At 44.5% G+C, this 12228-nt stretch overlaps 1 protein-coding gene across 1 annotated transcript; it reads right to left on the bottom strand.

Moving 5' to 3' along the window:
* Window positions 1-546: 546 nt before the first annotated feature.
* On the bottom strand, window positions 547-11896 carry park7 (parkinson protein 7). The gene is made up of 6 exons (XM_080545906.1): window positions 11725-11896; window positions 11150-11251; window positions 9822-9881; window positions 8558-8627; window positions 2311-2397; window positions 547-1196 (listed from the first exon to the last, which is right to left on the bottom strand). The coding sequence occupies exons 1-6, from the start codon at window positions 11812-11814 to the stop codon at window positions 1036-1038; spliced, it is 570 nt and encodes a 189-aa protein (XP_080402032.1). The 5' UTR covers window positions 11815-11896; the 3' UTR covers window positions 547-1035.
* Window positions 11897-12228: the final 332 nt, after the last annotated feature.

The following is a 12228-nucleotide window of genomic DNA, read 5'->3' as shown; positions in this document are numbered from 1 at the left end:
TCTCTTTTATCGTGACTTTAGAATTATAAGGTTCTATCTCCATTTTTGTCCAAATTTAGTTTTTTACATAATCTGATCCATTAGGTGTTTATTAATGCCTGTGTGGTGTTATTTTTAAAATGTTGACATTTTTGAGTTAGTAATTCATAAAATACAAAGGTTCCATCTCACAAAACATAATGGAATGTGAAAACTTTGACGCTCAATATCTCTGAACTGCCCCAAACGGAGATAGAACCTTATCATTCTAAACGGAGATAGAACCTTATCATTCTAAACGGAGATAGAACCTTATCATTCTAAACTCACGTTATGTTGTATCTATTTTATCTGGAGTCTTCTCTTTGTGTGATGGGATACAAGTAACGGTGGCCTTGAAGTGTACACATTGTGTCCCGTCTTGTCATACCAGTGTCAAATGTTCCATAGTTGTACCATATTTAGTAATACATAGTATGGGAATACATACTTTAAATGTTGGTATACAATAGTAAATAAGCACTAAACATTTCACCAAGAAAAGAGTCAAAGAGAGGCAGGTTAGTATTATGCATGTATTATTTGAATGTGTGCCAGTGCCGAGACTCAACAGTAACATGTTGTGATGGACATATCAAAATGCAATGGTTAACTTTTTTCAGACACACATTAATGTGTCCTGCCAATCATCATAAATAATTTTGATAAAAAGCACAGCGGTCCATCAGACATTGTAAGTGCAGAGGGAGGAGCTTTCCCAGGGAAGGCGAGGGAAGAGTTTATCAATATCCATTTTAACCCAAATTACCCTATCTCATTTCCCTTGTGCATAGTGCTGAAAATGGGTGTAGTACAGTAAATGCTGGTGGAAATTAGAAGTTGTATTCCTCATACAAATTGATATCATTCCATATTCCATTCCATGCATTACAATGAGCTCCGATTTCTACCTCTCCCAGTCCCAGCCTCCCCTGGTGTAGTAGTTGATAGTGCTGCTTGCAGCGCGTCGAGTTAAACTAAACAAAGCTAACATTGCTCATCATCAGTCTTTCATCATCAGTCTTTCATCATCAGCGGTGCTTTGACTTGGGCCGCGACCTCTGACCCCATGATCTCCTCGACGATGGCCAGGGCAAACTCAAAACTCGTCCCCGGGCCGCGGCTGGTGATCAGATGGCCGTCCTTCTGAACCCGCGCCTCAGTGTACTTGTAGTGGTCTAGACAGAACAGAATAACATGGCCATCAGTGATTGGTGGTGATGAAAATTAATAAATAATAATATAATTTAAATATATATAATTTTATAATATAATATTTTTTAGATAATAATAATAAATATACCCTTATTTTAACATGGGGTGTCCCACTAAGACCAAGGTCTCTTTTTGAAATTAAAATGACATTGCATTACATTAGCCGACTACAAACAATACCGTACATTACTAATAAGACATTAACCTACATTACAAACACGTACACACAATTTACACAATCAATACAGCAATAAGGTATGTATTCATCTATCTATAATCATTCAAGACACGTACATTGCTGGACCATATCATCTCTATAGCATCTCTCATCTCCTCTCTTTATCTCTAAGGCCACATTCAACAGAGAGAAGAAGAGATAATTGTTGTGTGTAATAGTCTGCAAAAGTGAATCACTTGGTGCCACTTCAGACTGGTAATTTCTGGTCTATTCTTGGGGGAATTTCCTGCCCCCACCATTGCCTACGTGAGGTGTGTTGTAATGCATTATTATGACCTTGGTACAGATGACTGGTTGGGGAATATGAGAATGAACCAATGAGTGGATTTAACCATCACAGCGCCCTCTGGTGGAAACACGTAACCACATTCATTGTTCGACAACATGCTGTGAGAGTATGCTATATTTCCTGTCCGACCGAGACAGCTTGCTCAGTCATCACACAGGAAGAAGATATCAGGTGTGGTCTGTTGTGCATACTAGGGCCCAGTTGTTCAAAACGTTTGGATCAGAATGATCTTGATTCTTTTTTACTATCGAGCATCAGATCTATGGCTGAATTTGAGTCGTGTGTTTGATACCTTTCCTCATTACGTTCCATACATTACAATGAGCCCGTCCTCCGATTTCTACCTCTACCAGCCTCTCTTGGTGCCTACATGCATTACATTCACTACCAAACCCTTGGAGTCTGTGATCCTTGTGAACAGTCTGTGAACAAGAAAATCCACAGTACTTTTACCAAAGTCAAAGTGAGGGGACAAGCTGAGCCTTTATCAGCAGTTCAGTGATCCAGCTGACTGAATCTCTGCCATGAGGCTGTTTGTGTGTGTATTTACCTCCAGTCATCATCTTGTCCTTGGCCCCTGGGTGGGTGGTAACCGTGCTGCCGTATGCGATGCCGTGGGCCAGCAGTGCAGTGGGACCTAGGGTGCAGGGGGGCAGGGGGGGGTTGTATGTTAGACACACCTTCTCTTTTTATTCATATACAGCGGCACTTTCAGGACAACAAGGGTCGTTTCCCTGTTCAAAGAACACAAGCTAAGAGAAGTAACCGTCAACAAAACCTATTTTCCGTTATTGACATCATCGATCACAAGTATATCCAGTAGCGCATGTCTGTATGTCGAACAGAGAATATCATGCAGCACAGTGTATCTTATCCAGTGCTAACTTCTGTTTGCTGGTTAACACACCATCTGAGAAAAGATTCACTAGATAGGTGTGACGATCCACACTGGTACCACCAGTGGGCGCCAATTATCTGTTGTCTTGTTGACCCTCTCTCTTGGTTCCTGATGGGCACAGGTGAAGGTGATCATCCTGATTGTCCCAGGAACTTTAAGAGGGGGTCAAATTGATGGACTCGCTCTCTTCCTTGTCGACCAGCAGCCATTTTTGGGTTGTTGTTACTATTTACGTTATCATTATTTCAATTCAATATTATATACTTTAATAAATCTCCTATTATTGTTCTCCATGTGTCGTCTCCCTTTTTGTCACCTTGTCCTGAGCCAGGCAAGCGTAACAAATTGGGTGCTCGTCCGGGATTGAATTTGGTGAGAGCAATATTCTCTCCCTTTTCATAGTTGATATTCGGGATTGGATTGTTGGATTTGTCCAACTCTATATTGGGAGACCCGCATGGTTATTGTTTATAGTTATTGGGTTTTGGTTGGATTGGATGTAATGTATTGTTTAGTATATTTGGTACGTTGGTTTGGGTGCTGGTGACGAGGGGGAGCTGGCCGTCCGACTGTGCTGACAAGGACGTAACTCTTGGTATTGGCTGTGATCTTCGGCTGGAGTTTGGTGAGTGCTGTGTTCTATGCAAAGCAGAGAAGGATAGGTAGGGCGGGTGGTTTAGATACCATCAGAGCTATACGTGAACCCCCGTGCTAGGAGTAGAAGCGCTTAACGCTTGTTTATTGTTTTCGTTTGTTATTTTTGGTGTGTTGAACGCGGGGGCGCCACCAGGCATTTGCTTGGTGGAAGAGTTGCATGTGAACGCACTGAAGACTAGCTGAGTGGTTAGTCAGTCATTACTGAGTTAGATGCGGGGCAGCTCTTACGAAGTATGTTAGTTACTTTTCTGTTTTGTATGTGTGCACAGTTACTCGCTTTAAATGGGCTGAAGATTATGGCTGATATGGGAGTAGTTTATAGGAGGAGTTTGTAATAGGAGGGGAGATTCCCGTTTGTTAGGGTTGGTTAATATTGGTTATTTGATTATATTGAGTTATGGATGTTTTTGAGGAGTTTGTGGCAGCTCCGTCGGTCGATGGATTGTTACAGTTAACGAAAGAACAACTGTGGAAGGTTGCTGAACATTATGAGGTTAAGCTTGAGGTGGTGAAAGGCCGAGCAAAGAAACAGGACGTAGTGGAGGCTTTACAGAATACATTAATTCAAAGGGGCATACTAAAGGGTAAAATGTCTGTCCCTAAAATATCCGTTGGGGTTGCATCTGGGTCCACTGAGTTAACATTTGATCAACAGAAAGAATTGTTAGCATTACAGATGGAATTTCAGATGCAAGAGCGCGAATTTCAGACGCGAGAGCAGACGCGAGAGCGTGAGTTTCAGGCACAAGAGCGTGCGAGGGACAGGGAATTGGAGTTGGATAAATTAGCTCTTGAACGGGAGCGCCTTAGGTTGATGGCTGAGGGAAAGTTATCTGACGGTGGAGGTGGCGATTCGAGTAATTCAAAGAGGGATAATATGTCTGTCATGGTTAGACTGTTGCCAAAGTTTAATGAAAAAGATCCTGATGTATTCTTTTCACTGTTTGAGAGTGTTGCCGACGATAGGGACTGGTCTACTTCAGACCGCACCGCATTACTACAGAGTGTGCTTATTGGCCGAGCTCAGGAAGCTTATATTGCTCTTAATGGTAGAGAGAGGAAAGATTATGATACAGTTAAGGCCGCTATCCTTAGGGCATATGAACTTGTTCCTGAAGCTTACAGACAGCGGTTTAGACAATGGAAGAAACATGACAAACAAACTCATGTTGAGGTTGTAAGAGAACTAACCAGCCATTTCAATCGTTGGTGCGTGGCGGTAGAGGTGAATACTCTGGAGGATCTGGCAAATTTGATTATTCTGGAACAGTTTAAAACCATTGTCCCTGATCGCATTGCCACTTACGTTAACGAACACAAGGTGAAAACAGCAGGTCAAGCCGCGGTGTTGGCAGATGAATTTGTACTGACTAATAAAAGTCAGTTTGGTGAACATCGTTTTCGTAGCGAGGGGAGCCGTAGACATAATCCGAACGTGACTGACCTATTGGTAAATCGTACACAATTCCCTAACGAAGGTCCTGGTTATTCTGTCCCCTTTTCAAGGTCGGAGCATGGCAGTCAGAGTAGAGTAGATCCTAACTCGACATGCAATTATTGCCTTGAGAAGGGTCACTGGAAACAGGAGTGTCCTGTCCTAAAAGGAAAGAAAACCTACAGTGGGAAGGGGGGCTCTGTTAGACCGTTGGCTCTTGCAGTGCATGCTTGTGGGGCAGGAGTAAGAGTGTCTGGGGTTGCCGAGGGGTCTCCCTTTAAACCAGGGGTGATGGCATCCTCAGTATCCAGCCCACCTGCGGCTACTGAGTTGGCGGGGGCATTACAGGGCTCTGCTTCCATACAGATTAGCGAGGAGGATCCTGATTTTGGCCCGTTTATTACTACAGGTTTCGTTTCTCTGGTGGGAAGCCCACAGAAAGTGCCTGTCCAGATACTTCGTGATACAGGGGCTTCAGAATCTTTTATATTGGAATCGGTTTTGACATTCTCTCAGGAGTCAAGTGTGGGGACCAGCGTTTTGATTAGAGGGATGGGGATGCAGACTTTGTCTGTCCCCTTGCATGAAATTGAGCTTTGCTCTGATCTGGTCCAGGGGGTAGTGACCATTGGTGTTCGACCCTCTCTGCCTGTGGTGGGTGTGGCAGTCATTTTAGGAAATAACCTGGCTGGAGGAAGAGTGTGGAGTGATGTGCCCCCACCTCTGGTAGTTAGTTCTGGGTTTACACGACCAACAGGACCCGACCTAAGTGTGAAGGAGTTTCCTGAGGTTTTTACTGCCTGCGCCATGACTCGTGCTATGAGTTGCATGGACCCTAAAATTGATGATGGTAAAGAGTCTGATAAGTTCACTCCTGACAATTCTGTTTTTCAGTTACCAGATCTGCCGCCGTCTTTGTCTCGGAGTGAGTTGATTTTAGCCCAACAGGAGGATCCTGAGCTGAGGCTGCTGCTCGGTGGGATTCAGCCTGGGGATGAGCTGGAGAGCTCTGCAGGTGGTTGTTTTCTCTTGGAGGATGTGTTGGTTCGTGGATGGCTTCCTCATGGTGATTGTTCTGTGGGTGACCCAGTTTTCCGGGCAGGGTTTGCTGGTCCCTGCTCTGTTGTACGACAGGTGTCCAGACAGAATTATTTGATCGATGCCCCTAGCCGTAGAGGGTCTACACAGACCACAGTGCATGGGGTGTCTCCATCTCCGTCCACTCCTGTGGTGGCAGCAGGGGGGGAGGAGGATGTGAGTGGGCCTGGAGACGGTGTTTTGCGTCCTCGGCTTAAGACCATGAGAAATTGGCTGAGTTATGTGTTATTGTTTGAGAACTGTTTGGTTTCTGTTTGGCACTGGTTTGGGCTCTGCAGCACTTTGATGTTTGTGTGGGAAGGGGGGGGTCTCATCCAGTGGTTGTTTGTTCAGATCATAACCCCCTGACCTTTTTGCATACTTTGCAGAGTCCGAGCCAGCGCCTTACCAGGTGAATCAATGCTGCCGGTCTAAAACTCTTGTCCTTAATCTCTCTTTCTCTTGCTCCTCCCTCCTTAAATAGAGCTTTTCCAGGTACCAGGAATTGCTGGAGGGTGGGCAGGTTGTAGGGGAGGTTGGGATTTGACGTTTAGGCTGTGTGGCAGAGATCACCGTTTTTTGTTGCCATAAACTATTGTTATTATTTGTATTATTTGTAATCTGGGAAACAAATTAGCAGAGACCTTTTTAGTAGGCCTCTGTTTTAAGGGGGGGGATGTGACGATCCACACTGGTACCACCAGTGGGCGCCAATTATCTGTTGTCTTGTTGACCCTCTCTCTTGGTTCCTGATGGGCACAGGTGAAGGTGATCATCCTGATTGTCCCAGGAACTTTAAGAGGGGGTCAAATTGATGGACTCGGTCTCTTCCTTGTCGACCAGCAGCCATTTTTGGGTTGTTGTTACTATTTACGTTATCATTATTTCAATTCAATATTATATACTTTAATAAATCTCCTATTATTGTTCTCCATGTGTCGTCTCCCTTTTTGTCACCTTGTCCTGAGCCAGGCAAGCGTAACAATAGGCTATCGCCACCATAAAATAGGGTCCAAAATTAGACGCGCACTGTATGTGGTTTCAGTTTACCTCTGCGAATCATATTTAGAAGAGGAGGCAAAGCAGACAGACTAAAAATAATGGACGTTCTGTCTGCTGCAGCTGCATTAACCATTAACACTGGCATGGCCCCAGCACTGCAGTGAGCTCATCATCGAGACCGCTAATAAATAGAAAGATATTGATCATGCTGCTTCTTGGCTGCCATCCGATGCAGTCTAAAGTTTACACTTCCCCCCTGGCAGAGCTGGGTTTGGACCAGTTAAAGTTACAACTCTGGGCTGCTTCGCTCCGGAAAAGACATGGGTCTGAGGAAAAGGCTGGTCTCCAGAGACAGGAGAACATGGAGAAGGGAGGGATCCCTTTCTATGACGATCACTCCTCAGGGCTATAATAGTACTAATGATCTTCTACAGCACAGCAGGGGAGGCCGGCGGAGGTCGAAATCGGAGGACGGGCTCATTCGTAATGTATGGAACGGAATGAAGAATGGTATCACGTATGTAATTGACACTGTTCCCCGTTCCATTCGTCATAATGAGACAGTCCTCCAATTTCTCCCACTGTACCTCGGTATCATTGTCCAGGGTGAGACTGGTGGGAGAATGATACGCTATGGGGGAAACAGAGGGAACTAATGCTGGAGATCACATATCACACTCATTTCAGAAGCAAATCACATTTCACATTAGACAGAACAGTAGGCTACGGTATATCATATTAGATTTCAAACTAGCAGGGGCTTCTTTTTAAACTGGAAATAAAAAATATATATATACATGATAAATGGTTCTATTATAAGAGGATCATGACGTTCCACTGCTAGAACTAGCAGGTTCATTATACTGTATATATTCCTATGGGGATGGCCAGACGTTTTCTAGGACACTTTCCACTTTACTCTGCCACACGGGTACCATGTCCTCATTCACCACGTCCTTCCCGTGCCCTTCCTCGGCACAAGGAGGTGGGCAGAACATCTTAGCGGCAATGCGCCTTGTGAATGGCACGATTACATCCATCAAAGCCTCCTCTTAATAGGCTACATCAGAGAAGGCTGGTGGAGGAAGGAATTGGAGGACGGGGCTCATTGTTTGTGAAATGCGTGGATCGCAATCAGGAAACGTGTGTGATACCAGTCTGTTCCATGCATCACAATGAAACCCGTCCTCCCGATTTCTGGCTCCACTGGTCGAGGTGTATCACAAATGATGCAGTGTTCTATAAATCATCCTCTTGTTGTCCTATTGGTTGCCTGCTCACTAAGAACGTACAGGGATTACACCAGCCCTCTGCGTCTACATCTCCTGCTGCGCTCTATGAGAGACATTGCCAGGTGCAGATTGAAGTGCTGATTGCGAGCAGAGGCGTATATATCCTCAGCAGTGGTCATTGACACAGATGCATCCCAGAGGGTGTGTGTGATCCACAGTTCGCAGAATGGTAGATATATGTGTGTGTGTGTGTGTGTGTATATGTGTGTGTGTGTGTGTGTGTGTGTGTGTGTGTGTGTGTGTGTGTGGTGGTAGATGTGTGTGTATTTGTGTGTGTGTGTGTGTGTGTGGGTGGGTGGTGGTAGATGTGTTTGTGTGTGTGTGTGTGTGTGTGTGTGTGTGTGTGTGTGTGTGTGTGTGTGTGTGTGTGTGTGTGTGTGTGTGTGTGTGTGTGTGTGTGTGTGTGTGGTTCAAGACCACACTGAACTAACAGTACCTGCACAGATGGCAGCGATCAGCCCTTTCCTGGCCTCCTGGTCCTTCAACACCTCCTTCACAACAGGGGACTACAAGAGACACAGCATGTAGACCAGATACCGCTGAGTCACCCCAACTGTTCATGCAGAATGTCAGTTTACAGTACCAAGCTGACTTTGCCATAAATACTACACTGCTACAGAGAAAATACACATTTCCAGGAGAGGGCAGTGGAAATTCTGATGAGTCGAGATGAGTCATTAAGTTTCCAGCATCACTGGAAGGGTGAATAGAGTTGTTATGGGGGCAGGGAGCTTGGAAGGGATCCAGGGGAGCTTGCAGGGAGCATGCAAGGGTCACAGCAATTGGAACAGAACCACAGACCGACAGTGCCCTCCACAATTATTGGCACCCCTGGTAAAGATGAGTAATAAGGGTTATAGAAATGTGACCTTTTGGTGAATTAGCTTAATGTCACAGTGAAAGAAATTAGAAACATCCAACCATTAATTGAAGTAAATTTATTCTGAGAAAAAAAATGTGTCATCAAGAAATAATTAGGCTATTTCTAACAAACCATGTGTGCCACAATTAATAGCACCCCTAGAAATTCTTATGCAAATTTCAACGAAATGTATAATATATGGTATAATGGTATAAATGTATGCATTTATATTTTACTTTTTAAAACTTGATCAAAGGATAATTGGTTGATTGATTGATTGTTGATTAAAGGTGTTCAGGAACTTTCAAGCAGTAATCCATGGCTTCCTGTTTCACTGGGGTATAAATATGAGGTGACAGAGGCCATATTCCCTTAACATGGGAAAGATAAGAGAACACATAATTCAGGGAATGGCTATAAAAAAAAGTCTACTCACCTGAAAATGCCCATATCTACCATTAGGGCAATACTTACAAAGTTAAACGCAACTGGAACTGTTGATGCCACTAATTGTGGCACACATGGTTTTGTTAGAAATAATTATTTCTTGATAATAGATTTCTCTGAATAAATTTACTTGAATTAAAGTGGATGTTTCTAAGTTTTTTCAGTGTGATATTAAGCTAATTCACCAAAAGGTTTTTATAACCCTTTTTCCTCATCTTTACCAGGGGTGCCAACTACTGTGGAGGGCACTGTATAAATGATTACCAGTTACATTGAGAGAAGGAATGCGCACGTGAGAAAACTATTACAATATGGTGATGAGTCATTTTTTCAGTATACGGTACTCATGCAGAAAGTGAACGTTGTCAAATTGAGTCCATCTCTACGGTACCTCTGCCAGGTTCGTGGCTCCCGGTTGTCCGCCTGGCAGCAGCACCACATCATACGGACCCTGGGGGAGAAGCAAGTGACCTGGTCAAGCATGACAAAACATTACCAGCAGTTTGACATGTGGCCCATCTAAACTGAAACTATGAATAGCCTACTCTATATAGTTAGTCAGAGTGTGAATTCAATTTAGCACACAAACGTTATCAATTCAGAGAAGGCAATTGTTCAGCCAGGCGGTGGTGTATTATCAGTTGTCAGCTCAAGCCAAACGTACCTTTTCCCCTCGTCAAAATAAGAGTCTTGGACATTACGCGTCGTTAGAAGACTGACAGACAGTCTTGAGCAAGACTCTTATTTTGATATGAGATTTGCGTATTTCACTAAAGGAAAATCCAGTTTTATTAGTCTCCCGAGATTTAGCAAAAAAAAGTTTGGATATCTTGGAGCAGGTTTTCATTCAGTCATGTAGTGCGAGTCCATGTGTTTTTCTGGTTTTAGTCTATATTTTTGCACTCATAACTCGAGTGGGAAGCCTCTCGTAACCTAGGTGTGTGTGGAAGCCTCTCGTAACCTAGGTGTGTGTGGAAGCCTCTCGTAACCTAGGTGTGTGTGGAAGCCTCTCGTAACCTAGGTGTGTGTGGATGCCTCTCGTAACCTAGGTGTGTGTGGATGCCTCTCGTAACCTAGGTGTGTGTGGATGCAGTGTAACCTAGGTGTGTGGATGCCTCTCGTAACCTAGGTGTGTGTGGATGCAGTGTAACCTAGGTGTGTGTGGATGCAGTGTAACCTAGGTGTGTGTGGATGCAGTGTAACCTAGGTGTGTGTGGATGCAGTGTAACCTAGGTGTGTGGATGCAGGGTGCTGCCTCTCGTAACCTAGGTGTGTGTGGATGCAGTGTAACCTAGGTGTGTGTGGATGCAGTGTAACCTAGGTGTGTGTGGATGCCTCTCGTAACCTAGGTGTGTGTGGAAGCCTCTCGTAACCTAGGTGTGTGTGGAAGCCTCTCGTAACCTAGGTGTGTGTGGATGCCTCTCGTAACCCAGGTGTGTGTGGATGCAGTGTAACCTAGGTGTGTGTGGATGCAGTGTAACCTAGGTGTGTGTGGATGCAGTGTAACCTAGGTGTGTGTGGATGCAGTGTAACCCAGGTGTGTGTGGATGCAGTGTAACCTAGGTGTGTGTGGATGCAGTGTAACCTAGGTGTGTGTGGATGCAGTGTAACCCAGGTGTGTGTGGAAGCCTCTCGTAACCTAGGTGTGTGTGGATGCAGTGTAACCTAGGTGTGTGTGGATGCAGTGTAACCTAGGTGTGTGTGATGCAGGGTGCTGACCTGCTTAAGGGCCTCCTCCAGACTGGCGTCGGGGCAGATGAGGACGTCTCTGCTGCACTTCACGGGTTCTTTGCCTGTCAGTCCTGCCAAAGTCACAGCAATCTACAGAATGTGGATAAAAAATGTTTTTAAATAAACATGTTAATTGTTACCGACTCTTGTAGTTGTGAACTAGAATCTCTCATACCATTACTCTGTAGCATTCTCTACTGCTATACTGGACTGTATGTCCATGTGCATCAAGTGTCAATGTAAGACCTTTAATGTGAAAGACATGAGAGCTAACTGTCAACTCTGACATTCCCATGGCCTTTCCACTGTGCCAACAGAAGGTGACTCAGTCACACTGGTGTTGAATTAACTCTGACTGTCTGTCGTTGCATAAAAATGAAAGTGCTGTTAGTTCCAAGTTAACTACAGCTAAATAAGGAGACATTGCCTTTGCCGTGTGCACATTGTGTTGCTAGATATCTAGCTGTATCTGAGTAGACTTTAAGGCTAGCTAGCCAGACCATATAGGGTTTAGCCAGCTTGAGTTTAGCCAGCTTGATCCTAACATGCAGAGGTTTACCCACCCCAGCTCTACGCATGACGTCCACAGGAATGACCGTTTCCATCTCCTCTGCCCCCGTGGCCAGGATCACTAATGCCTTTTTGCCTGTCATGTTTGTTGAAGTGGATCTCAGAGGCAGGACAGATGGTGCGACACCTTGCTTGCCGGTGTAGGTACAGGATTTTCCCACCCTACCAGAGTTTCCCACTTTTCCGGTTTCGGTCATAGGTCCTGCCTTTTCCGGCCATAGGTAGCGCTATGATTCGCTGACGACAGGAGCAGTCAGGACCTTTGTTTTGACAGGAAGACATGGCAGAGTCTAACCAGCTACGGCATCCCCAATAGGACATTTAGAATTCGTAACAAAGAAAAACGTTTCATCATCATGACTTGGTCAAATTGTATGAGAGTAGAATGTCCATGTTACCATGTATGAAACATGTATGAGTGTGATCCCAAAAAAATAATTATCATCATATATGTTGTTTCTGTAAATATGAAACAAGCAACAATAAATCATCATTCT

This window comes from Nansenia antarctica (genome assembly GCF_963989245.1).
Source record: "Nansenia antarctica genome assembly, chromosome: 15".
Classification (NCBI taxonomy): domain Eukaryota; kingdom Metazoa; phylum Chordata; class Actinopteri; order Argentiniformes; family Microstomatidae; genus Nansenia; species Nansenia antarctica.
The sequence above is the reverse complement of the archived record's forward strand: the minus strand, read 5'-3'. Positions and strand labels throughout refer to the sequence as shown.